General features: G+C 38.2%; 1 protein-coding gene and 1 long non-coding RNA gene across 2 annotated transcripts in view; one reads left to right on the top strand and one right to left on the bottom strand.

Annotated features, from left to right (window-relative positions):
* The window catches only part of LOC127529207 (uncharacterized), a 232,028-nt gene that overhangs the window by 171,400 nt on the left and 33,540 nt on the right, over positions 1-27,088 (bottom strand). The gene's annotated exons all lie outside the window — the stretch shown is intronic.
* ewsr1a (EWS RNA-binding protein 1a) overlaps positions 1-27,088 on the top strand; it is a 210,266-nt gene that overhangs the window by 161,878 nt on the left and 21,300 nt on the right. The window contains exons 13-17 of the mRNA XM_051932005.1: positions 5,962-6,091; positions 11,290-11,409; positions 23,315-23,447; positions 23,768-23,865; positions 25,743-25,971. Coding sequence (XP_051787965.1) covers positions 5,962-6,091; positions 11,290-11,409; positions 23,315-23,447; positions 23,768-23,865; positions 25,743-25,971 — 710 coding nt within the window. The remainder of the gene's footprint in view (positions 1-5,961; positions 6,092-11,289; positions 11,410-23,314; positions 23,448-23,767; positions 23,866-25,742; positions 25,972-27,088) is intronic.

The following is a 27,088-nucleotide window of genomic DNA, read 5'->3' as shown; positions in this document are numbered from 1 at the left end:
TGCCTTTTATCAAATCTCAGAAATGCCGTTATTTGGCAGTAGAAAAAAAAGCAAGCCAGAATTTGTGTGGTCAGCAGCTCCACTGCTGGTACATTGCTGGTAAAACTATCCATATGCAAACTCATTCTTTAAAAACTCTTGTTGAACAAAGGCAAGGAAACTGCTGAAAACATACACACATCTGTATATGTCAACACTAAAGACTGTCCCAAGTCATATGATAAATATCTTGGTCCTGTGTGGAAACTTACTATGCTTTTCTTGTGTTCTTGTTGTGAAGAATTCCTTTCGATGGCTGGTATTCTCAAAGAGTGTGTTGCTAATGATGGCCACCACCTTGAAGACACAATTTTTAACACATTTTTGTAGAATAAATATTTGAAATGTGGTGGGACTTTTTGGCTCATCCTGTATTTCTATAATATTTCTCCTTATACAGTATGTCTAACTAGTAACTTGTGGGCTGCTCTTACCCATATTGCAGGACATAGTTTGTCCATTCCTGGACTAGTAGCTAATTTATCTTCAGTCTAGTACTAGGCCTCAGTGACAGATATGTGGTTGAGCCACACTGCCGAACCTTATCTAAGTCTTATGAAGCACTACTTTAACAGTGACTGGTAGTTCTGCAGTTCTGTCTAGAGACAAGTTACTTTTTCTGAGGACCACACAAGTGAGAATACAATTAATGGTTTAAGAGAGTTTATGTGCTTGCACAGTGGGACAATTGATAAAAAGTAGATCAGATTGCTCTGCTTGAGGCATCGGCTGCATATCGCCATAGGAAATTTTTACTGTTTATTTCAGTTAAATAAAAAATGTTAAAATATTGATAAGCTGATTACCTTTAAATTCAGTAATAAGGTAAGGTTTTGATAATACAAGCAAAAATCTCTTGTATCTCTTGAAGAGTAAGGACCCCAGATTGACAGAGAAGTAGAAATCTGAAAAAAAAAAAAAAGTATTTTACAAAGTTGTGAGAGACTGCATACACTTCAAGATGCACAAGCAGAAATGGATCATCTCATCATAAACTTGATAACGAATCTACCACATAATTAGTATCATGAGGAAAGCTGTTCCAATGGGTGAACAAACAGGTCTTGCTTGCTGATAGGTCAACCAGAATCCTGGGGCCTCATGTATAAGTGGTGCGTACATACAAAAATGTTGCATACTCCCGTTTCCATGCTCACATCATGATGTATAAAAACTAAACTTGGTGTAAAGCCACACACATTCTCACCCCAGCTCAAACCATAGCGTTCGCAAGTTTTTGGCTTGGTTTTGCAAACTGAGGGCATCCAACGTCAAAGCAGTGCTACTGTTCCTGGATGGTTTCCCTTTATTTTGTAGATTCACATCCCTGATGCGGCTTTATCAAATACATTGACATTAACCGCATATCATTTTTTTAGTTTAAGGCAACTGATTGTAATCAACCTGTAACCATATAATGGTGCACGAAATGGCCAAACTATTCCAAATACTATAGCTGCTTTAGTGTTGTTACTCTCCTTGCTCCACTGAATATTTTAACCCACTGTGTATGAGTCTGGAGTCATAGCTCTACAGCAGCTGATCGGAAAGCTGTACCGCAGATTGTGTCAAGAGCGGAGAGAATTATCAGGGTATAGCTTCTAGCCATGTGCACAGTCTCTTTAAACTTTTCCCCTTCGGCAAATGCTTAAGAGCCTTTCCTGCACGAACCTCACAGTTCAGAAACAGTTTCATCCCAAGAGCTCTAAGCGCACTCAGTCCATCAAGTGCTCCCAGTAGAACTTTTTGTACTTAGTACAAACCTCACTGTAAACTTGCATTACAGTTGTAATGTTGCACAATCTGAGCCACTTATGCTTTCATCTATACTAATAAAAGGCAAAGCCCTCACTGACTCACTCATTACTAATTCTCCAACTTCCCGTGTAGGTAGAAGGCTGAAATTTGGCAGGCTCATTCCTTACAGATTACTTACAAAAGTTAAGCAGGTTTCATTTCAAAATTCTACGCATAACGGTCGACAACGTCCGCCATGTTAAACTTTATTTATGGCCCCATCTTCACAAAATTTGGTAGGCGGCTTCCCTGCGCTAACCGAAATTGATGTACGTACTTATTTCGGTGGTATGATGCCACTGTCGGCCGCCATATTGAACTTTCCAACGGTCTTTGTTACATATGGGCCCATCTTCAAGAAATTTGGTACGCGGGTTCCCAACGCTAACTGAATCCTACTTACGTACATATATACGTCCATAGCCAGCAGCTCGGTCGCCGTGTGAGACGGCATTGGGTCCCCCATCCCCACGCCTCCCACATAGTTGGCTGCCTGCCTATATAAGGCTGTTCGTCGCTCTGGTCTCTTCATTCCCTTCTTTACTTCGCCACAGTATTCACGTCTCCCTGCTGATAACTGCAGCCTTTTTATTTAATCCACGGCTTCTCCGCTGTTTTATTGTTCGTTTATTACGATTATAGTTATTGTGTAGGTATTTTAGACTTAGTTTACATTGTTCAGGTACCCATTTCCTGTATCATTCCAACCGTACCCCCATTAACATGTCTATCGAGGTGATCACCATCGATCAAAGAACTATCACTTACCGAGTGGTTTCCATGTCTGGAGATGGCGACTGCCTTTTCCATTCTCTGCGTTACATATTGCACGGCCATGTCAGGCTCACTCTTGATATCCGGAGGAACATTGTGTCTTATGTATTGAATGACTGGGACAGGTTCAAGGTGTGGACTGATGATGGTACAGGAGATAATTATACTACACAGGAGCACTATAAGAGTGAAATGCTTAAGCCCTTCACCTATGGTTCTGTATGTGAGTTGATGGGTGCCGCTGAATTGTTCGGTTGTCGCTTTCAAGTGTACTGAAATGGCCAAATATTTTACACCTTTGGACAACCGCCAATGCCTCTTAAACATCTTAGATTCACAAGTGACGATTTGAGTAGTGGACACTTTGATGTTTATGAATGTTTAAACTCTCAAAAGCTGGATGTAAAGTTATTGATGAAACCCATTTCAATTCAAACACCTCCAATTTCCAGTAAGGCTCTGCTTCTCAATGACAGTAAGTCTCAGGGACAGACCCTATAAAAGGTTGGGATTGATTTGAGGCAAGATTGCTTTTCACATGGCCAACTATACGTTGCATGCTCAAGAGTAAGCTCAGCGCACGGCTTGGTCATATTACAACCGGAGAGCCGAACTGACAACGTGGTATACAAAGAGATCCTTAACAAATAATTATTGGTATATTTTCCCTCAGTTTAAAAAGGTTTACATTTCTTCTTAATAAAAATTTTAAAGCAGTACTTAGCCGCTGTGAAGCGTGGGTATTTTGCTAGTATTTTTATTTTTCATTGTTTTTTTTATCTTATTGTTGTTGTTTACCATTTTATAGGAAAATAAGTTTAAGTTTATGGAGGATTTCCATATTGAATCTCATCATACCATAAAATAACTATAAAGGAATTCAATTCAATAGAAGAGAGCGCATATGAGCGCATATTTACAGATGATGATGACTGGCTTCTAAGTAGATTTAGATTTCTGTGCTCTGTCTTCTTAGATCTCTTGGTATCATTTTTCAGATAAAATGCAGTAAAGTACATATATTACATTAAACAGATACATTTTTAACTTCATTTAAATAATGTATACTTTTATTAAATGTGTGGATGCAGTGGACAGAGGTAGCAATGAACTGTTCAGTGATTGTTCCTGCCTCGTGCTATATGCTTCCTGGGATTGGCGCGACCCTGGATGGATGGATGGATGGATGGATGGATAGATAGATGGATGGAATAGTTAAACATGTACTACGTATATATTTCAATGTTCCTGAAAAGTTTTGAAGTTTTGGCATTCTAAGCTTACAGATGGCTTGACATTTATTAAAAAGCTGATTGTGTGGCGATTAGAAAGAAAAGAAAGGACAGGAGTGGGGGTTTAGTACGTTTGAAAGAGACAGTACTGCTGCAAGGAGGCAGGAGCAATCTTTGGATGGGGCGCCAGCTCGTCGCTACCATTGTGCCTCTTTGGCCCCATGTTTAATATATGCTTCAAATAATTTCATCATGAAAATGATATCAAGTATACATATTAGTAATTAAATTGTTCAGAGAGCTGTAATATCATGAATGTAATGTATTCGATGTCCTGTCGATGTAAGAGAAAGCCCGTTTAAGAAGCAAGTAGTGATTCACACACACAGAGTACGTAGAAGGACACACAGAATACGAAGCATTTAACGTCCTACTTTAGTTACAATGGGATTTGAGAAACTAGTAAATTTAAAAGATTTTAAGATCAAGTTTGATGTTCTACTTTAATGACAAAATAAACTATGTGATTAAAGTGGAAATTTTGAGATTAAAGTTGTCCCTATTTTTTTTTCTTTTCTCTGTACCCTAATAAGCTTCCATATGACACTTAGACGGTGGGCTACGACTTGCCTTTTCATGGTGACTTTGATACCTGACAACTTCTTTTTTTATTTCTGGCACTTTGCGACTTTCTGAACTTGTTTATACAACTGCTTAAACCAACAAATAGTACATTTATCCTTGCTTCCACTTGGCATTCGCTGATATTCTTCTTTTTTCCCCCCAGTGCTTTTGTTGTTGTCTTTTCATAGAATGCAGAACTTAAGGGAGTATTTATCCATCCATCCATCCATCCATCCATTACTTAACCCGCTATATCCTAACTACAGGGTCACGGGGGTCTGCTGGAGCCAATCCCAGCCAACACAGGGCGCAAGGCAGGAAACAAACCATGGGCAAGGTGCCAGCCCACCACAGGGGAGTATTTATATTGATTTAATATTCAAAGCGGTGTAATTCTGGGAGGAGTCTTGGATGGGTGGCAGGCACATACACAAGCGTTACATTTCACGCAGACCAGGATTTATGTAGCAGAAGTGCGTGGAAGTTTGCTTACGCACTGTTTTCTGCATCTGAATTTTTTTGTGCATATGCACATTTCTACTTTTGTCCATGTGCCATGTTTTAGTGTGAATTCTCACAGCGTTATGCATGAGCACCCCGGTGTGTAAATGGCATAGGTGTTCTTGATTCTGCAAGTAAGGCTCTGGACCCTTAAATGTCTGCTGAAAACATTGTCACTGTGTCATTCATAAAGCCTGTTCTTAAGGTGTTCAACGGTGACATACTACACGTGTAGGAGACTAACACAAATGTCATCAAGACAATAAAGAATCCCACTGTCTGTGGTACACCTTACTAATCCTTAAGATCACAAGAGGTAGAATAGAATATCAAGAGACCAAAATAGACATTTGGGCGCTTTTTCAAAAAGGTAGTAACTTAGAATCCTAGCTTATCTGACAATGAGGTGCTTGAGGCTGAAATAAATAATAGTGCCCTCTAGCAGACAGTGATCGAGATTTCCTTGCATGTTGGAAGCTGCATGAGGTCAGCTTTCCTCTTATTCGACCTTTACCTAAAAAATACCTGTGTATCCCTGTCGTCAGTGTGACATCTTGAGAGGCTGTTTAGTACTGGATGCAACATTGTAACTCGTCAGAAGTCTGCACTTAAGCCAGCATCAGTAGATGTTAACGTTTCCTTGATTAAGAATCTGAAACTATAATGAGTGTTTTAAAACAAATTAACAGTCCATTTGTTTAACAGTTTTAGTATTTATATTTGTTTGATTTTTGCTCTGAAAATTTCTGTTCTGTTGATCACATTTCCAGAATGGCTTGTCTGAATTTGGTTAAAAGCTTATATGGCAAGATAAAAATTTGTGATTAATGATGAAATATTTGACTGATTGTGTGCTTCACAATTTAAGAATTTTTGTCAATTAACTGCATTTTCATTTGAAATAACTCTTTGCAGTTAGTGTAAACTTGGTGGCCTTTTTAGATTTTCATTCAAAGCAACATTTAGGAAGTGTGAGCTTTATATTCTTCAACAGGTTAACAGAAGAAGTGGTCAACCTGCAATCAATATCTACATGGACAAAGAGACTGGAAAACCCAAGGGTGATGCAACTTTGTCCTATGCTGATCCACGGGTTGCTAGAGCTGCAGTAGACCAGTTTAATGGTTTGTGTCATTTAAGTATTAAATAAGTGTTTGTTTTTTGACATTCTCATTTCATATAGGAATAGTAAGATGCACAGGCATTCACAAACCCATATTTATATATAATCTGATTTTATATCCTTCTTAAAAATGTTTGCTTAAGTAAAATTTAGACTTACTCTGGGTTTTTTACTGTGTTTACAACAACAACAACATTCATTTATATAGCACATTTTCATACAAAAAGTAGCTCAAAGTGCTTTATATAATGAGGAAAAGAAAAATAAAAGACAAAATAAGAAATGAAAATAAGACATTAGTTAACATAGAAAAGGAGTAAGGTCCGTGGACAGAAAAAACAAAAAAAAAACTCCAGACGGCTGGAGAAAAAAAAAAAATCTGTAGGGGTTCCAGGCCACAAGACCGCCCAGTCCCCTCTGGGTATTCTACCTAACATAAATGAAATAGTCCTCTTTGTAGTTAGGGTTCTCACGGAGTCACTTGATGCTGATGGTCATACAGACTTCTGGCTTTTAATCCATCCATCATTATTTTTATTAATATTTATTAATTATTAATTTATTAATAGACCCACAGGTAGCAGGAGGTGATGATGTTTTGGCCTCCACAGGTCTGTAGCAGATACTAGAGTCTTTTGTAACTGAATCATATGCTATTTCTCCTGTCTGCTGCATCAAGCTTCTCTCTAGGAACAACACGGTTTCCTGTCTGCAGGTTAAGGGGAGCAGCAGCACCAAGAGGCATTCAAGTTCCACAGGGTCAGAAAGTGAACAATGAATTGGTGGCTTTTGTGAATATATTAGACTCTGGTAGTAAAGCAAGTAGATACAGTCCATCCATCCATCCATTGTCCAACCCGCTGAATCCGAACACAGGGTCACAGGGGTCTGCTGGAGCCAATCCCAGCCAACACAGGGCACAAGGCAGGAACCAATCCTGGGCAGGGTGCCAACCCACCGCAGGGGACACACAAATGCACACACTAGGGCCAATTTAGAATCGCCAATCCACCTAACCTGCATGTCTTTGGACTGTGGGAGGAAACCGGAGCACCCGGAGGAAACCCACACAGACACGGGGAGAACATGCAAACTCCACGCAGGGAGGACCCAGGAAACGAACCCAGGTCTCCTAACTGCGAGGCAGCAGCGCTACCACTACGCCACCGTGCTGCCCAATAGATACAGTCCCCTCCACAATATTTGGCAAAATATTTTTGACAAAAAATCTTTTGTTGAATTGCCTTAATTACACACTGAAAAAATGAGAGAAATTCAACCTTTAGCTCAAGTAAATTTATTCTTTTTCTCATCGGGAAATTATTTTTTTAAGAAAATCATATGTGTAATGGTTATTGCCACTCCTGCATTTAATACTTTGTACTACTTCCCTTCGCCTAAAAAACACCTATAACATAAGGTTGGAAAATATAGAGAAGGGATTTTTTTTTACAGAATTTGTCAGGATCATCCAGGGCCCTAGGTCCTTTCTTGCATGGTTTACTCTTCAGCTCACCCCACAAGTTTTCAATGGAGTTTACTTCTGGGAACTGAGACGGCCATGACAGAAGCTTAAGTTTCTGTTTCACCATTTTTGTGTGGATTTGGAGATAAGTTTTGGATCGTTGTCTTGCTGGAAAATCCAGTGATCACCAAGTTTTAGTTTCTTGCCAGAGGTAGCTAGATTCAAGCCAGATTTAAATTTAAAATCTCTTGGTATTTCATGGAGTCCATGATGCCATGTTACCCTAAAATGGTTCCTTGGACCATTCATGGAGAAACAGCTCCACAACATCACAGAATGTCCACCATACTTAATGGTAGGCATCAGGTTCTTTTTGGTATGGCCATCCTTCTTTTTAAACCAAACCCACCTTGAGTATTTGTTGCTGTAAAGCTGAGTTTTTGTTTTGTCTGACTACAGAACACTGTACCAAACAAATTTGTAGTAGCATTTAGCAAACTCCAGGCATTTGCTTTGTGGTTAATTGACAGGTGAAGCTTTTTTCTGGCATGCCTTCCAAATCTTAGACTTTGTGGCCCCAAGATACTACTTTTTTCTGGGAACTTTGGGGATTTTCTTTTTTTTTTTTTTTTTTAACCTCTCTTTTCCTTCTCACTGTGCATGGGGGACAGAATAAACTTGGATCATCTTCCAGATAAGCCTAACAATAGATATGGGCATTTTCAGGCAAGTAGCAATTTTTTATAGACATTCCCTGACTTATGAAGGTCAACACACCTTTCTATCAATTGAATTGTGTGGTCCCTTATCTTTCTGTTGTTGATGGAAGACCAAAGGAATTTGGCCACTGTGCCACCTCACATTGATACCCCAGTCAAACATGAAGACATGGATTACTGCTTGAAAGTTACATACTTTGATTAACTTAAGGCCAAATATAAATGGGGGGAAATACTTAAGTTATACTTTGTTCATTAGAATTTCAAGGGGTGAAAATGGTTTTGTTAAAAAATAATTTCTTGATGAGAGGTGTGTCTGGCTGGCTGATTGTTACCTTGCTGCTACCATGACAGTGCTCACCAGTACAACCAGTTTATTTATTTTTTATTTTTTTTCTCTCCCCACTTCCTTCGACTCTTTTTATTCATCTTTACCAGAGGTGCCCATAATTGTGGGGCTGTATATCTATGGAAAAAAACTTTCAGTTTGCTAGTCTGACTATTGTGACAGTTTAAGGGTCCCCGCGACGCCTTGAACCCTCAGACCAGACGTCAGACACCAGATAAAAGTCCAAATAATGGTTTATTATAAGAATACAGTGCACAAAGCACCCTCCTCTCCACAGTATTCCAATACACAAATCAATAATCAAATAACAATAACCAATCCTCCACTCTCCCAGACGCTTAGCCACCCTGCCTCCCAACTCAGCTCATCCGTCTGGGATTTCCCATAGTCCTCAACCCGGAAGTGCTTCTGAGCCCTCAGTCCATGTGATTATCTAGCACTTCCGGGTCAGGTAGAAACTTCTTTTCTTCAGCCCGGAAGTATATAATTTCTTCCATTCCCGTGACTTGGAAATACTTCCAAGCTATACGGAAAATATAAATACCTGGGCCTCTCTGCAGGCCCCCATGGTATCCAGCAGGGCTGTGCATTAAAACTCTACTGTCTATGAGGCCCTGCTGGAATTCGGGGCACCTCCATGTTGCAGGGAGGGCTCCATCTGGCGGCCTGAGGGTATTGGCCGGGATGAACGGCCGGCCATATCCCACACTATATATTCAACTTATGATTTCAAAGTCCATTTTGCAGTAAAAAGAATTTTGATTACAGGTGTAAGCAGCCAAAATTACCTTACTATGCAAAGTTTCTGATATTTCCGTTTGTCAAAAATAGTATAACTGCTCCTCGTACTCACTGAAAGAAGCCAGTTGAAGGTCTGAGCATATACAGTAGACAGAGTGGCTTTATAATTTTGTCCAGACTGATGAGCATCCACTGCTGTTTTCCTTGGTTCTGCCTGATACAGCACATTGCCACACCCACATAGAAAAAAAAAAAAGGCAGTGTGCTCTATGGCTACTCTCTCAGGTGGGCGTTAGCATATCATAATCTCTTGGACCAATAGCATGAGTTTTCTGCATTCGACTTATATGACCAACATTATAAAATACCAGAAATTATACGATGAAATGAAGTCCCGACTTATCCGCGGGAAAACTTATCTGTGAGTATATACAGTAGATAGCAGTTGGCTCTTTCAGTCTTGCTGGGTATACTTTATTTCAATTAAAAAGAGACAAATTCTGGATAAATTAGCATTTTTGTTTAAAATACAAAATTGCAAATTATGTAGTAGGATCACTTTCATTAATTACTACAGTTGGTTTATTATATAGATATATACTCTATATATGTATTCTGTGTCATAGTACAGTAATCCCTCTTGCGTTCCAGAACCCCCCGCGAAAGGTGAAAATCTGCGAAGTAAAAACCATATGTTCATATGGTTATTTTTATATATTTTAAGCCCTTATAAACTCTCCCACACTATTATAAACATTTCCCGCACAGTTATACAGCATAAACCTTTTATATTCTTAGATATTAGGTAAGATTCGTTGTAATTATGTATGTAAACACACTGTTTATATACAGTAAAACCTAAATGTTATTTTAAAGATATCGAGCATCTCCGATATCACATATGTTACAGCCATTACGACAGACAGGCCACCAGCAATAAATACGTACAATGCAAGAAAAATTGTATACAGTAAAATGTGTGTACAGTGACACTAATCTATGTACATGTAATAAGTACTGTATGTAGAAAATTAATTATGGTTGCTCACCAACAAAGACACGACGACTTGTCTGATAATTATGAGTTTAATTTTACTGCACAACAAAGGAGAGCGTTACATCTCTTCTAAAGGAGCCTTTTCAGGCGATTGTGTAGCACCACCGTTGTTCTTCTTCCGGCAGTCTTCAATCCAAATCCCTAAAGCAGATTCCATCTGGACTACCGCATTATTACATCCACTTACAACTTGTTTTGCGCCCTGGTTAAAGGACGCTGTGGCCGTAGATCTTATATTCTTTTCCTCCTTTTTAAATAAAGAGAATCATGGACTCATTGATGCCGTAATGGCACCCTGCAGCGGTGTAGCTGTTCCCTTCCTTCTACATATCCCAAACTTTTACCTTTTCTGCAATCGTTGCATCTTCCGTTGGCACTTGGGCATGGCCTCTGAAGCAGTAGCAGGAGCACATTGATGCTGATTGAGCGAGATGAGACTTCCTGGTTAATGCAGCGGAATCAAATTCGACGCTCCGTCGCTGAGCCAATCAGCACACAGGAACTTAACTGCATGCTCTGATTGGGTAGCTTCTCAGCCATCTGCCAATAGTGTCCCTTGTATGAAATCAACTGGGCAAACCAACTGTGGAAGCATGTACCAGAAGTAAAAAGACCCATTGTCCGCAGAAACCCGCGAAGCAGCGAAAATTCCGTGTTATATATTTAGATATGCTTACATATAAAATCCGCGATGGAGTGAAGCCGCGAAAGTCGAAGTGCGATATAGCGAGTGATTACTGTACTAATTTCTCACAAAATAAGAAACTCAATATTTGTATTTTAATGTTTAAGTTTTATTCACTAAACAGTTTTTACTTTAAAGATTTTTAATTTTTTTAATGTTTACTTTAAAATGTGTTCATTAAAGGTAAAGACTTCCAGGGAAACAAGCTTAAAGTGTCAGTGGCTCGCCAAAAGGCTTTGATGGGCGACACATATGGCAGCATATTTCCTCGTGATGGCAGAGGACAACCGCCTGGACATGGAAGTGAGTGATTTAAGTTTGTGGTGGTGTTGAGTTTTTAGGTCTTAAATAGTTCAACATTTTCATAAACGCTTAAATTGTTCATTAAGTTTCTAAAAGAAGCATCTTAGTAGTTTTTTTTAGGTTTACCAGGTAATCTTTTTATTTCGGTTGTATGAGATTATTTCACTAGTTTTGTTGCACAGCAGACATTTATAGGTTTATACTGTCATGTACATATTAAGCTGCTTTTAGGCTGTTGATTCTGTCTTCTTAGCGTAATATCTGTGTAGATCTGCTTGTGTTACAGTCTGTAGCAGGCCAATTTGATTACAAATTTAGTTGGGCCAGATTTTCAGTGCCAGACATTTTCAGCAGCCGGTAAGTAACAGGTAATGACAAATTTTAAATGAACACAAATGAATGAATTTAAAAATAATGTTTATTCATGGTTTCCCTTTTTAAATTTGGTCACATCTGACACAATTTTTATATATATATATATAAAAAAAAACATATAAACATATAAAGCCTTAAATGGCCAGTCATGACTTACAAACCAGAACGTACATTAAGATCTCAGGATGTCGGTCTGCTTATGATTCCAAGGATTAATAAATTAACAGTGGGAGGTCATGCTTTTAAGTTACAGGGCCCCTAAACTGTGGAATGGTCTGCCTGCTACTATAAGAGATGCCCCTTCAGTCTCAGCTTTCAAATCCCAGCTGAAGACTCACTACTTCAGTTTAGCATATCCTGACTAAAGCTGCTGATTAACTGTACATGCTGCTATTGTTAGTCATTAGCACTAAAACATAAGTAATATGATATTTATAATTTGTTACTAACCCTTACCTATTCTGTTTCTCTTCTTGATACTCAAATGTGGCACTTGGTGCCACTGCCCATCAGCAAGTTGTTCTGTCTGCCTAAGGTAAAGTCATCTCTGATAGAAGATCACAGGAAACGTTGAGTAGAGGGGTCCTTTCATAGGATTGGCTGACCCATCGCTGACTCAGCTGTGGAATGGCCAATAGGAGGAGGCAGCTTGATGGCTGAGGTGTCCAGGACTCTGAACAAATCAAAATTGTATTATATAATGTTATCTACTGTTAATTCTGCTCTGTACTTGTAATATTACTATTGTATTGAGGATTACTTATGTTCTGTTCAATGTATTATATTTACCCCCTTTTTTGACTCCCATTGCATGCCCAACCTACCTGGAAAGGGGTTGGTCTTTGAACTGCCTTTCACAAGGTTTTATCCATTTTTTTCCCTAAAAGGTTTTTTTTTTTTTTTGGGAGTTTTTCCTTTTCTTCTTAGAGAGTTATGGCTGAGAGATTGTAGTCTTTGTGTGAATTTTGGGTTAAACAAAAAATAAATTGTATTGTAAATATGAGATCCTCCCTCAATTCAAACGGGCAATCATGACAGGCAAGGAATTTTTTTTCATAGAACTTTTTCATTCACACAGTTGCAACTACTCATATGACAGAGGTTAAATTTGAGTTCCACAACAACGCCATTCTCTTGGAATTCACCCAAAGAAAAAAAACTACCTGGGTAAATGTTTAAGAGCAAATGTTTCAGTTGCCAAAACTACTGAAGTAACAATGAAGTGGCATTTTTCAATACCATTTAAACATAGTTTACTGTCTGCCATCAATCACAGAGCATCCCAGTAAAGTGACAGTAATACACATGCAGACTTCCATCACGTCGCTGTGTATGATGAAACAGCTGGCAGGTGACTGCGCATACAGTACATGTTTACTGAAAGACAGGCCAGCATTTTGCATGAGGTATGTAATCAAAAGAGAGATGGCATGCAAAGATACACGAACAGAAGGAGATTGGTGACAATCCCACATTAGTGTGCCAGCACAAAATCAGAAGGGACAACTGAATTCTGTGGGGCACAAATATCTTCATAACAGGGCACCTATATGATGGGCAGAGGAATGTCAAATGTTTTGCATGCTTACTTTTTGTTTTGATGACTGGTTGCGTCATATTCTGCCCTTTGTTCATTTTTCTGGCACAAGCGTATCCAGCCTCTCTTTGAAATTCATGGCAATTCCCTCAACTGCACCATGTGCTTAGAAATATTTTCCTGTGCGCATCTCCATCTCTGACATCATTTTGCCTGTGACTCGTACCCAGCGCGGGATATAAGCCAACCTTTATACGGCTCAGGGATGTGCAAAGGAAGCCTGTACCAACATGTTAACAAAAATGTACCAAAATGTTAACAGCACATACGCTCAATGAATAATTAAATAATTTTGCATCTGTTACAATATAATAGTTTAAAGTTTCACTGATTTCATTTGCCACTGGAGAACTAAGTAGAAATGAAAATGGCCAAACCTATTTTTGGTTGCATTTGCGATCATTTTAGTTGTAGTCTGGAACCATGGCAGGAACTTGGGCTGGGCCACTCGGAGGTTGCTTCTGGGCCACATGTGGCCCACATGGGCACCATTTAAATAGGTCTGATCTATAGAATAATAATTCTAAGTTTGGAAAATGTCTTGCTATTAGTGCACTAAGGGAGCATTCCTGGGTAATGTGCCAAGAATACTATGATCAAGACATCACAGTATATATAGAGCTCTACACGTACATATTTTTTTTAGGTACACTTGTACCTTAAAAAAAAATTTGGGGGAACAGTTGAAGATCTTTTTTTTTTTTTTTTTGATGTACAACAATGTAAATGTATCACTTATTAAACAGATATACTGTACCTATGTAAAGCTGGCCATAGCAAATTATATTAATGAATTGAGACAATTTCATTGTCTTTCGTTTTTCTTTTCAATAACATTTCATAATAACAATGGCCCAGATATCCAAAAAATGAAAAATACTAAAGTTGTTTGTCTCAGTTCCTTGAATATTAGGATTAAATATATAGTTAACCTCCTTAGTGTTATGTTTACCCCCAGAAAAAACTAGCAAAAATTTTTTTTTTCAACAAAAAATGTTATTTTGTACATGTAACAAATGTATAAATACCAAAACTTTTCTTACGTTTTTCTTTTCTTGTATTCTTATTCTTTCTTCTATTTTTTCCTGTTACCTGCACATGAGAGGGTAAAATATCAATGATTAACCTGCATAATCTGCATGCTCCTTATGTTGTTGCAGGCTAGTCCGATATCCAATTCACATCGTCATCACCATTGCTCAATTTGGGCAATGGTTCAGTTTCAGTTTGTTGTAAAACTGCTTTTATGGCTTTTTGTTTTTGTTGGAAGCTCCACTCCACTCATGAATATTGATGATTTATCTTAGAGTTATCATAAAAAAGCAGAAAGCAAGGAATTTTTTTTCTTCATCCACTAGAAAGTGCAGAATACTATCCTGAGAGATATTTGGGCTTAACACTATAGAGTAGCATTACACGTACGCCTAAGCTTGGCTCAAGTTTAACTACAATTTCATAGAATTCCAAGCCCAAGTCACGCTTAGTGATAATGCCAAGAAGGTGGTTGGTAAATGTTTTTTGTACATTTTCCAGGGTAAAACATACACAAATAGAATAGTCTTTTGAAATGACCTTCTCTCTTACACTCTCTTTCAGGTTACCCAGTCTTTGTAGTGTGATTTTTCTGGAAATTTTTTAAAATTGAGATAGTTCTCTGCTCATTTGCTATGATCAAGACTTTATGGAGAGGTCTACTCTTTGCTGATTTAAAATTTGGTTTCTGGTATAGACACATGCAGTGTGCTTCCAGTGGAGTATTTTCATGCAATTTTAGTGATGGGAGTGCAATGTTAAATTTGACCCTTACTTGTCAATAAGCTTTATTGGCTGTGAAGTTTATTTGCATGCTGGCAGCTCAATGTATAGTCTAGGGCAGGATCTCCAAAACGTTGCTCGCGAGCTACCGGTAGCTCGCAACCCCTTTACAAGTAGTGCGCCAAAGGGTTAATGAATCCTACATAAATTTGAAAACTTGATTGGTCAAATTAGGGGTGAGCTATCTTTCCAAAAAATCATATCATAATCCACAATCTGAATTGCAATCTATCTTTTGGAAGTGCCATACACTTGAGAGAATATCTGGACTCAAACTCATCAAGATCTAAGTAACACTTTATCAAACAAAGTTGAAATTAGTTGTTCTCTTGTTCATTAGCTAAGTGGAGTTAAAGAACATGCCCCAAAGCTGGTGTGTGAGTGAGAAAGGCCCCTCCCCTCGGCCCGCTGCCATTTTCTCGGATTCGTGCAAAAAAATCGGTATTGCAGGCAAAATATGATACATAGCGAAATGAGCTAAGTCTCAAAATCAATTGAAATGTTCAAGCAAATTATAGAAAAAAAACCAGATCTAAATCCTTTAAGTAGTTCTTGTGAAAAGTGGACAGACGTACAGATAGACGTACATTGGATTTTACATGTATGTTAGTAAACCTTCAAAATAATGTACAGTTTAAGTCTCAACAGCATTCTCAGCATTTCTGGAGCTTAGTAGAGCCAGATAACTATAAGAATCTTCACCAAGCAGCTCTGAAAATGTCTGCTTTGTTTGGGTCTGCATACCTCTGTGAGTCTGCCTTTTCTGATATGAATGTCATGAAATCAAAGTTCAGAACAAGACTGACAGACAAACATTTAAATGACTCCATAAGAGTGAACCTAAGTGGCTACACTCCACCATACACCTCTCTTATTGACTCCATGCATTGCCAGTCATCTGACTACCTAAAAAACACGTCATACGTGCAACTGGACATGTGAACACTCTTGTGAAGTGAAACAGTGACATGGAACAAAATGACAAATGAATAAGTAATATCTGTGTATGTGTAATTGCATTGTTTTCACAACATTCATGTTTTAATTCAAAAGTGTGAGTTACACTAGAAAATGCATACAGACAAATGCACTTGGAGGTGAACTGAATATTTTTTTTGTGATGTTTTAATGCAAAATGTGAGTTGTGGACACCAGGCAAAACAAGCTTATTCAGTTTGTTTGGGTTGAAATAAGCTATGAGAATAAACATTAGAAAACATGAGTACCTCTCGGCCATTTTCGTTTTGTAAAAGTAGCTCTCTCGGGGGAAAGGTTGGAGATTCCTGGTCTAGGGTGACCATATTTTAGTCTTCAAAAAAAGAGAACAGGGGTGATAATCTACAACAAAAACAATTTATTTTTTGTATAGCCCGAAATCACACAAGGAATCCCTCAGTGGGCTTTTAACAGGCATTGTTTTTTGACAGCCCCTCAGCTTTGACTCCCTAAACAGAGAAGAAAAACCTTTCAAAAAAAAAAAAAAAACCTGTGTAGGGAAAAATCTTGGTAAAGGCAATTCAGAGAGAGACTCCCTTCCAGGTAGGTTAGACGTGCAATGAGTGTCAAAAATGAGGTAAATACAAGATGGAACATAATTTTCACAGAGCTGGATGGCCAATCTATCATTGCTACCTCAGATATAAATACAATCAAGTAGCACAAACTACGAGGCAGAGTACAAGAACAGATTATGCCACTCACTAAATACAAAACTATCACATACAAGGATACAAATTTGTTCAAATACATCAACAACAAAATAGAAATTAACATAAATGGCAAAACAATATCTGTCCATCAGCTAATTGTAGAACCACCGCCAGATTGTAGAATACACGTGAGACACAGTCAGAGACCCTGAGATCACAGCCAACTAGTTGCCTCACCACTGCTGGCCATTCTACAGCTGAGTCCGTGCTGAGCCAGCCAATCTTATGAAAGGACCCTTCTACCTGATGATTCCAGCACTCCTTTATCAGAGTTGACTTTTCCATAGGCAGGCAAACAACTTGGCAGTAGAGCAGTGGCAACAAGTGCCAAACATGAGTACTGAGAAGAGAAATGGAGTATGGGAGGGTAAGTAAAATTTTATAAATACTGTATCTTGTTTGTATTTTATTACTAATGACTAACAGAAATGCAGTATGCACAGCTAATCAGCAGCACTTATGCTAAACTGATCTAGTGAGTCTTCAGCCGAGATTTAAAAGCTGAGACAGAAGGGGCAATTCTTATAATAGCAGGCAGACCATTCCAAAGCTTTGGGGCCCTGTAACTAAAAGCTTGACCTTCCACTGTTGTTGTTTTATTAATGCTTGAAATCGTAAGCAGGCTGGCATCTTGAGATTTTAATGTGCGATCTGGTTTGCAATTAATGATCAGTTCAGCTCAATAAGCAGGGCCTTTTTAAAAGCAGGATTTTTAAATCTGTCCTAAACTTAACCGGGACCTAGTGTAAGGACTTAAGAATTGGAGTTGTGTTCATATTTTCTTGTTTTTGTAATAATTATTGCAGTAGCATTTTGAATTAAGTGAAAGCTGTATAAAGAATGATTTTTGCAGCCAGTGAACACCGTTGCAATAGTCATTCGTACTAGAAATAAATGCACAAATTAATTTCCTGCATATTTAGAAAATGACTTTTTTCCAACATTAAGATGGAATGTTTTTGGACAGTTTTGTAATATGCATTTTAAACAACATGCTAGTGTCACAGATGATGCCTAGAGTGTGGGCTGATTCAGTAACCCTAATGGTGAGTTAAATAATATTGTGATAAGCATCATTCCCTCCAATAAGCATTTCTATTTTATTGGTGTTCAAAGACAAGTAATTCTCATCCATCCACTCCTTTAACTCACTAACATATCTACTTAAACACAACAATCAATATTTGACATATGCCTCCACATTAATAATAATGTTTTTAATTTAAAAAAATTGAACAATTTAAATTTATTAGTTTGTATTAAACTAATGCACACAAAAATACTTGTTTAAACTTTTTTTTTTTTCTTATAAACAAAATAAAAGTCTTAACATCTGAGGAAAAATTTACACAGCTGCATTCATTATAACTTATGAGTCCTCACTGGTTGCAAAATTATCAATTATAATAAGATATTTTTAAACGTGATGAAACCAGTTAAATATTTATTCCTCATGGTCATAAAAATGGCCACAGATCAGTCTGACTAACATTAAGGAAGATGCACAGTCTATTTTTCTATAACTACTGTGATGCATAATTAAGTGAAATATCAAAATACCCACAGCTGCAGTTCCAGCATTCTGTTTTACCTTTTGCCTTTCAATCTGCCTTCCCTAACAGCAGTTTGGTGCTTAGTTTAGTACAGTAGAGTGAGCGTGAGTTTCTAGTCACTAGTGCCTTTATTTACTACCAACACGTACATGCCAACTCTATAAAAAACACATTCAGCTTCCAACTCATTGTGCCCAGATTTGAAGCATGTGTATGTGTTTTTTTTAAACTCATGTTTATATTTAAAGTTTTGTTTGAGCATAGTTTGTACTCAGTTGGTGTTGAGTAGTGTTGTTTGGCAAAATTTGTTACAGCTTTTTTTTTTTTTTTTGTAGCGAATATCGTGTGTTCACAAGTGACCCTATTTGCTGGATATTTTCTTTGAAATTCGCCATTTGGTCAGAATGGGCAAACATTTTTTTTCCCCACAAGATTCCCTTGATGCTTTGCAAAGCCAATGTGATATCGTAAGAAGTATGTAACAGTCATACACAGAACTTTCATGTCATTGCCAATCTCCTTCACATATGTGTGATGTCACAACCCCATCAGTACTCCTGCTAGATATTATTTTTTTTGCCATTTGGTACACTCTTTATCCAGCATGTATTTTTTTTTTTAAATGTGCTGCATCTACAGAGTTTAAATAAACCTTAGAGTCCCTCTCCTCCCCTTCCCTTTCATCAGAAAACATAGGAATGTCTGTGAAATAATAATAATGAAAAACGTATAACTATTTGAGATGTTTCTTTCTTCTTGATGGAATAAAAAAAGTGAAGAGCATCTGCACAGATACATGGGAAATAAAAAGGATGTTCTAGCTACACCAGGAGTTGCAGCTTCAAACAATGAAATAAACTAGTCCCTTGCTGCTGCTTCTTGGCATGGCCAATATGTGCTCCAAGATGGGACCTTTGTTTTTTTTTAAATATTAAATATTTTATTTACAGTTTGTGGCCATTTGTTGTATTTTTGTTTGTGGTATTTCATTTTGTTGTTTGATTCACAGTGATGTGATGGTTAGAACTGTTGTCTCATAGCATAGATCAGATTTTTGGCCATAATTATGCGTCAAATTGGTAGATGCTTCCCTAGCCCCTCAGGGACACTTAAATTTGGTAAGTTCATCCTTTCCCTTTGACTCCAATGCATTTTCCAGTGTTTGTTGAAGTTCCCAAACAAGTCTGTTATTTTGCCCAAACTCTGCAGGGTTAGCTTCTTACTAGTGTTCAGTCATAAGGCCATTACATTCCAACTAAGTCAAGCTGCCATGGTATCAGTAATTGCCAATACACTCTGTCATCACTGATGATATGCCACATACATGCAGGCACTAATGCATGCCTGGGTTCTAAGTTATTCGTTACCTCAGACAGTCTCTGTCCTCTTTCTCAAACCCTCCTGATTTAAAAGATGTGGGAAGGTTGCTGCCACTCCAGCATCTCGTCCAACCCAACCTGTGGCCACATGCACTTATGATTTCATCTATTCTGTACACTAACTGTCTACTCAGGGACTACTTGCTGTTCTTCTATATTGACTACTCAAGTCTTGGCTTCTTGACTTTGAAATTACTGACTAGTTTTACTGGTTCATAAGGTAAAGCCAAGTGGGTCCCAAACAATGGTTCAAGGGCAGGGTGACCCCATTTCCGCAAGTCACTCTCGCCTGAATAGTGTTGTTAGTAACATTCTGAAGTTAATGGACTCTGCCTAGAAGTCCTTACCTCCCTCCTCCACCCAATACTGTACATGAGAATGCACGTTTTGTCTCCTCTCCATGACCTAATTAACACACACACACTTTTAATCTAATCACAACTTTGTGGGGACAGAGTTTATCTCTTCTCTTGGGCAAGACAGAAACTGAATCTAGATGGGGCTGGTTCAACGCAGATCCTATTCATACATAAATCAGCACAGGACAGTTTATTTTCATGAACAAATTCAAGCCATTTTTAAACAGTAGTACTCATAACATTATATATGGATGCAAAAAATTAAACAGGTATGGAAAGTTATGAAAATGGGTTGTTAAAAGTGAAAGAGAGCATTCACAAATTAACCAGGGGCTGTGAAATTAAAAACTCCCCTAAAAGCACTATTTCAAAAGGAATTGAAATTATGTTTTCAATCCTGGACACTTTGATTTCAAATCATCCATTCCTACTACATCTTCTCCATCTATGCATTGTCTTAAATTTACAATGTTAAGTGGTTTGTCCTCCCTCTTGCACAGTGATGCATATGCACTAAATTAAAGGGTTATGTATTTTCACCTATTTCTTAGATCTTTTATAATGCGGTTGAGCACATCAGGAAGCCGCAATTGTTACTTGTCCTTCCGACACATTGTGACATATGCTGTAAAACTGTGGAGACAAGGAAGATGATATTGCAAAACATATCCACATGAAAAAAAAATTAAGAGCTGGTTAGGAATAATGGTGCTCAGTCCACACAGACTTCAACTTGCTATAGCTAAATTTGACTGTTCACATGCAGTTTAGAAACGCATAGCCTACATATCTTAAAATTAATAGTGCGTTTGTTTCAGTGATTGAATTTATATACACGTGTATTGCAGATGTTCAAATGTGTTATAAACTTGTATACAACACAATGTCACTAATTAAAATTATGAAGTAAATGTCTCTCTAAGTACTCTATTTATGATGCAGAACCAGCAAGAATAGCATAGACTACTAGAAAATTAACGTATAGAACCAATAGTTTTGGTATCTGTTGATACTAACGTTTCAAAAACATAACGGTACTAGCTTTTTTTTTTTTTTTTTGGTATCAGTAGAACATAATGACAGTCGGTGCTAGGCTCATGCATGGACTGCAAGTAGACAAATCACTCCAAAAGGTAAAGTAATAATGTGGGAAAAACATGAATAAGAACAGCATGTGAAATGGTTCACCATGAGAATGATAAAGTACCACATCACCACATGTCAAAAAGAAAAAAGTCATGTCTGGATATACGTGGGAGTAATGATTTTTTTAAAAAGCAAAAACAGAAATGCAAGCTTTCATTAACCCTTTTATTCCATTACGAACTCTGTTCATACTTAGCTTTATGCATGCTTAGTCAGCGCAATGATGTGACTGATCAGATGTTTTAGTTGTTTAACTTGTTGTGTCACAATGTTGTAAGAGGAGACAAAGTGATGGCATGATGAATCACTTTTTAATATGTAATATGCAGATCCTAGAAAGGAATGGAGGTTTCGTATTCATTCTCAGATTACGTCAAACATGTCCACAAATGTGCTTTTAAGCATCCATCCATTTTCTAACTGGTCTTGTACAGTTTGCAATTGTAAGGGGAACATTGCATGCACTATGCACTGTTATGCATACAGGACTGTATACATGGCGGTGCAAACCGCTGTAGCAAGTTAAAATTAAGTTTTAGACAAAGGGTTTTTTTGGCTTGTTTATACTGGCACTGAAATGAGCTGCTCCATTTGTTAATACCAAAATAATACAATTTATTTTTGTAATGGACACTACCATTTGATAGTCCCCCAGCCTTGACTCCCTAAGAAGACAAGGAAAAACCCTTGTAGGGAAAAAAATGGAAAGGCAGTTCAAAGAGAGACCCCTTTCCAGGTAGGTTGGGGGTGTAGTGGGTGTCAAAAAAGGGGGGTAAATATAATATTCATTGAGTGCTTTGAAGCATGGAGAACTGCGATTATATACCGGTTAGCAGGATGGGCAAAACGACATACTTCATTGCTAAATACAGAAATGCAAATACTAAACTGGTTTCTGAAGCCAAACAAATGAAAAATGTGTTACCCCTCGCTTGTTAATGTACTTCAGTGTCTGGTTGCCTTATTGTTTGATTCTTCATCATTTAAGCAACAGGTCTACAATAGTAAACTCTTCACTAACTGGTTACACATGCAAGAACTTCCATATTCAAAAATTCACAATCCGATGTATTTAATGGTCATCTTAACTATTGCCATTAATTTCTTTTATCTTTGTTGCTCTTGCATTCTGTATCCCACACTTGACACTCAGTCAGTATAGGATGTTCTTCTCATTCTTAGTCATGTAATCTCTCCCCTGTGATGTACTTGACAATCAGTAGATGTCGGTGTTGCCATGTCACTTGCTTTCGCACTCACTTTGCTAAAATAAACACACAATCACAAGTCAATTTGCTGATGTTGTTGCAACCTAAAATGTTTTGAATTTCCAGAAAATATCTCATCATAAGCATTCAATTAAGACCAAAGTCAGAGTTCTAGCCCCATTGTTGATGAGCAATCACATGACACACAGAGAGACCATAGCATTTTATTTTTTTATAAAGTATTTGTTTTTCCCCATTGTGATTTTATTTGATACCTGGAGACATTATCTTTCTGTCCTCTGCATCTTGCTGTGTTACACCCCTCACCAGCATGTCCTCTCTCACCACATCCATAAACCTTCTCTTAGGTCTTCCTCTTTTCCTCTTCCCCCACTTTAAGTGTCACGCCTTGGTATAAGAGTAATAAGCTTCCTTGGACCCTTAAATTAACTGATCACATTGAGAAAGTACAATTATAAAGTTATTTGTAGCATGTACCAGTAATTGATGGGTTCCACAACCTTGTCTGTAAAAATATTAAAAAAAGAATGTTATTCTGTTAGTTTGAGATTGTTTTTATGCAATAGAAATGTTGCTGTGTTGTGTTTATTTTATTTGTTTTTGGTGACTGGTAAATAACTCCAGTGTTCTAATTTATTTTTTGCTTTCCTTATGCATTCATTTCTTGTAAATATTTAAGTCAATTAGTTATTAGCTATGATCTGAGTGGGGGGGAAAAAAAAGATGTGACTGTTCGTTTATAGGTATGATGGGTCGTGGTGTTGATGGTGACAGAGGTGGGTTTTCTCAGAGAGGCAGTTTTCGTGGTGGCCGACGAGGAAGTCCCTCTGGTGGAAACGCACAGCAAAGAGCCGGAGACTGGCAATGCCCAAATCTGTACGTATCATGCAATATTAACTTTTTCTATTGCATTAAATAGCTTTGCAAAGGTGGTGGTTCTGTGTTTCAGAGTATTGATTAATGAAATTATTTTTCCTGTTGACACACTGCTTAGTACAATGAATATCTTAATACAGTAGTTTTGCTTTGTTGTGCAAGATATTTAAAGAGATTATTTTATTATTTTATACTTAGTTCATTATTTGTTACATTATACTGAGTTTTAGAAACATTCAGCTTATTATTGTTTCCTTTCATGTGCCTGTTGCGTCACTGCTGTTTCTGAAATATCATTATATTTGTCTTCATTTGGTTAGTGGCTGTGGCAACAACAACTTTGCTTGGAGAACAGAATGCAATCAGTGCAAAGCTCCTAAGCCTGAAGGGTTCTGTCCACGTCCTTCCTATCCTCCAGGTAATACAATGGATATAATCTGTATACATACAATTCAGTCACATTTACAGGCATGAAATAGAATGGTGTATTTATTATAATTTATTATGATTAAGTATGCTTTCTAATTTCAAGTATTTTTTTTATTCTTGTAGGTAAGTTGTGTGCTCTGCGGACCAATATAAAAAAAACCTCTGCTCTGGAAGTTTATATGTGTTCGACATGTTATGCAGACCTTATTTTCTGAAAGCTTTATGTACTGGTTGTCAGTATAAGGGTTGTTTTGAAAGGGTGGTTAACTGTGACAATTCTGTTATGCAGAATTAAGATTGTCAAGGGCACTTTGACTTTTTTTTCCTTCCCTTTTCCATTTTCATGTAGCATCACTTTTCTTTAAGATTCATATCACATATCCAAACTGTGTCTTACCAGTTATTGCTAAGTAAACATTTCTGGTTAATTGAGTAGAATATATAATATAAAAACATTGATAAATGATCCCCAGTTTTTTTTTTCTTACTAAATTCAGACGACTTCTAATTTATTTTCTCCAAATATACTTTAAAACAGCTCTCTGCACCTTCTGCCACCTGTCAATCATATATTTTGTTCCAACTGTATTATTTTTTAAAATGCTATTTATTTCCATTCACAGTAAATAGGGACATTTTGTGAAATATGTAAAAAAAAATTTCCTTCTCAGAATAGTGAATAGCTATTATTTAGCTTCATCAGTAGCAAAAAACATTACAAATTGAGAAGCGCATAGATTCAGATTGCTTTCTTTTTTTTATAAGCAACAAGCAATATTTTGATCCAATGAAAAGAAAACATGGTTCATATAAATTTGATTGAAGTGAAAAAAGATTTTAAATATGGAACAATTATTCTATTGATGAATAAGGAAAAGAGTACAAAGGGGCAAACATGGACTATCCACTGTGATTCTGATGTAATAAGGACAGGTTCATCATCATAATCCTCTTAATCATTGTCAGCTACTGGAGCTACTGCTGTTAGTCTTTTGCCATACTCGACATGATCATTTTTTCACTGCTGACTCCACGGTAGCATCTGCATCTTATTTGGTATTGATACCAGAGATTTCATCTGCAGTAGCCTCCATGTCCAGATATGTGTGCCAGTCTGATTTTACATGGTTCAGGTGTTTAGGTGAACCTTGTTTTCACCTGAGAAATTTTAGTCAGGTGGAATACATTAATAAACTTCTAACTCCACACAGTGAAGATCTGAGCCCACAGATCCTTCCACTTCAGGCTCCTGTAGTGCATGGGCAGTGTCATTTTCAGTTTCCATTGAGATGTGGGACATTCTATAGTTGGTGTTAATTGTTAAGTCTTATGTATATATAGCCGTGAGGAATCTGTTAGTCTCTCGTCTGTCCTTGTAGAATATCTGAGATAAGTAGCTCTGTGTAATATTTCAGTTTTTTCTCAGCAACTTCTCTATTTGATACTCCTACACCCTACTTTAATTTATATGACTCTTGTGTATGTGCCGAAAGCAGCCCATTTTATGAATGTCTGAATTTACTAGTTAGGCCAAGGTATGAAAAGCCTTCTTTTCACACCTTGGCCTAACTATTAAATTGGTGGTAAATGTCAAATATTTGGTGGAATTCTAGTGTCAGAATTGAATGTTATTGTGAGTACAGTTGTACATATGAAATCATTATTAAAATGATTTGTAGTTGTGGAGGACTTTCTTTAGCCATATACTTGTCTTATTAAGAGCATTCTGACAATCAGGCAGGTATTGGAAAATTTTAGTGGACCCTATTTAAAAATACAGCTGTATTTACATTGTTTGAAAACTTTGTAATTGAACAGTTTTGCTTTTCACAGGTAACTGCTAATTAAAATTATTTGTTTTTTAAGGTGGTAACCGAGGTGGGGGTATCACAGGCATGCATAGAGGAAGGAGTATGGACTGTGAAGGCCGTGGTGGCCTCAGAACCAGTGGAGGTGGACGTCAGGGAGGAGGATTTGGTGCTGAACATGAAATGGACGCAGAAAGGTTTGGAGGTGTAAGGAGTGGCGGCCCTCCAATAGAACCAATGGGAAACAGACGTAGAAGAGGTGGACTTCCTGGCAAAATGGAGATGAAGTAAGTTAAAAACTTTTTTAATGTATTATTTGAAATTTTAGAATTGTAGTTTGTCCCAAAGTATCATCATCTTTTAATAAAGTAGAGGGTGTGGGTTTACTCTTTTGAGACATACTTTTTGGAGACCTTACCCAATCGCCTCTGGCGCTGACGTCCGAGGTTCGATTCCCGAGAGGGAGTGCAGTAGAGTGTGTACGCCTAATGAGCCCAGAATTAGGGCAAAACACGTGTCGCGTACTCTTTGCATTATTTGACGGTAAACTATTTCAACCATTCTATGATCTGCTTCTCACAGCTGAGGGCACCGTGGCGGATGTTAGCAGACTCGCTGGCCAACCACAAGCGTTACCTGGTAGGTAACCACCCATACAATCAGATTGTGACACAGACTACGAATGCCATGAATATATATATATATATGCACAGCCCGAAGAGGCAATGTGGGTCCCCCTTCCCATGGGCTCACCACCTATGGGAGGGGCCAAGGACGTCGGGTGCAGTGCGAGTTGGGTGGTGGCCGAAGGCGGGGACCTTGGCGGTCCGATCCTCGGCTACAGAAGCTGGCTCTTGGGACGTGGAATGTCACCTCTCTGAAGGGGAAGGAGCCTGAGCTTGTGCGCGAAGTTGAGAAGTTCCGGCTAGATATAGTCGGACTCACCTCGACGCACTGCTTGGACTCTGGAACCAATCTCCTTGAGAGGGGCTGGACTCTGTACCACTCTGGAGTTGCCCCCGGTGAGAGGCGCCGAGCGGGTGTGGGTATACTTATTGCCCCCCGACTTGGAGCCTGTACATTGGGGTTTACCCCGGTGGACGAGAGGGTAGCCTCCCTTTGCCTTCGGGTGGGGGGACGGATCCTAACTGTTGTTTGTGCGTATGCACCGAACAGCAGTTCGGAGTACCCACCCTTTTTGGAGTCCCTGGAGGGGGTGCTAGAGGGCATACCTTCTGGGGACTCCCTTGTTCTGCTGGGAGACTTCAATGCTCATGTGGGCAATGACAGTGAGAACTGGAAGGGCGTGATTGGGAGGAATGGCCCCCCCGATCTGAACCCGAGCGGTGTTTTGTTATTGGACTTCTGTGCTCGTCACAATTTGTCCATAACGAACACCATGTT

The sequence above is a fragment of the Erpetoichthys calabaricus genome, chromosome 1, assembly GCF_900747795.2.
Source record: "Erpetoichthys calabaricus chromosome 1, fErpCal1.3, whole genome shotgun sequence".
NCBI classification, from domain to species: Eukaryota; Metazoa; Chordata; class Cladistia; order Polypteriformes; family Polypteridae; genus Erpetoichthys; species Erpetoichthys calabaricus.
Note: the sequence above shows the minus strand (reverse complement) of the source record. Positions and strands in the feature narration are given on the sequence as shown.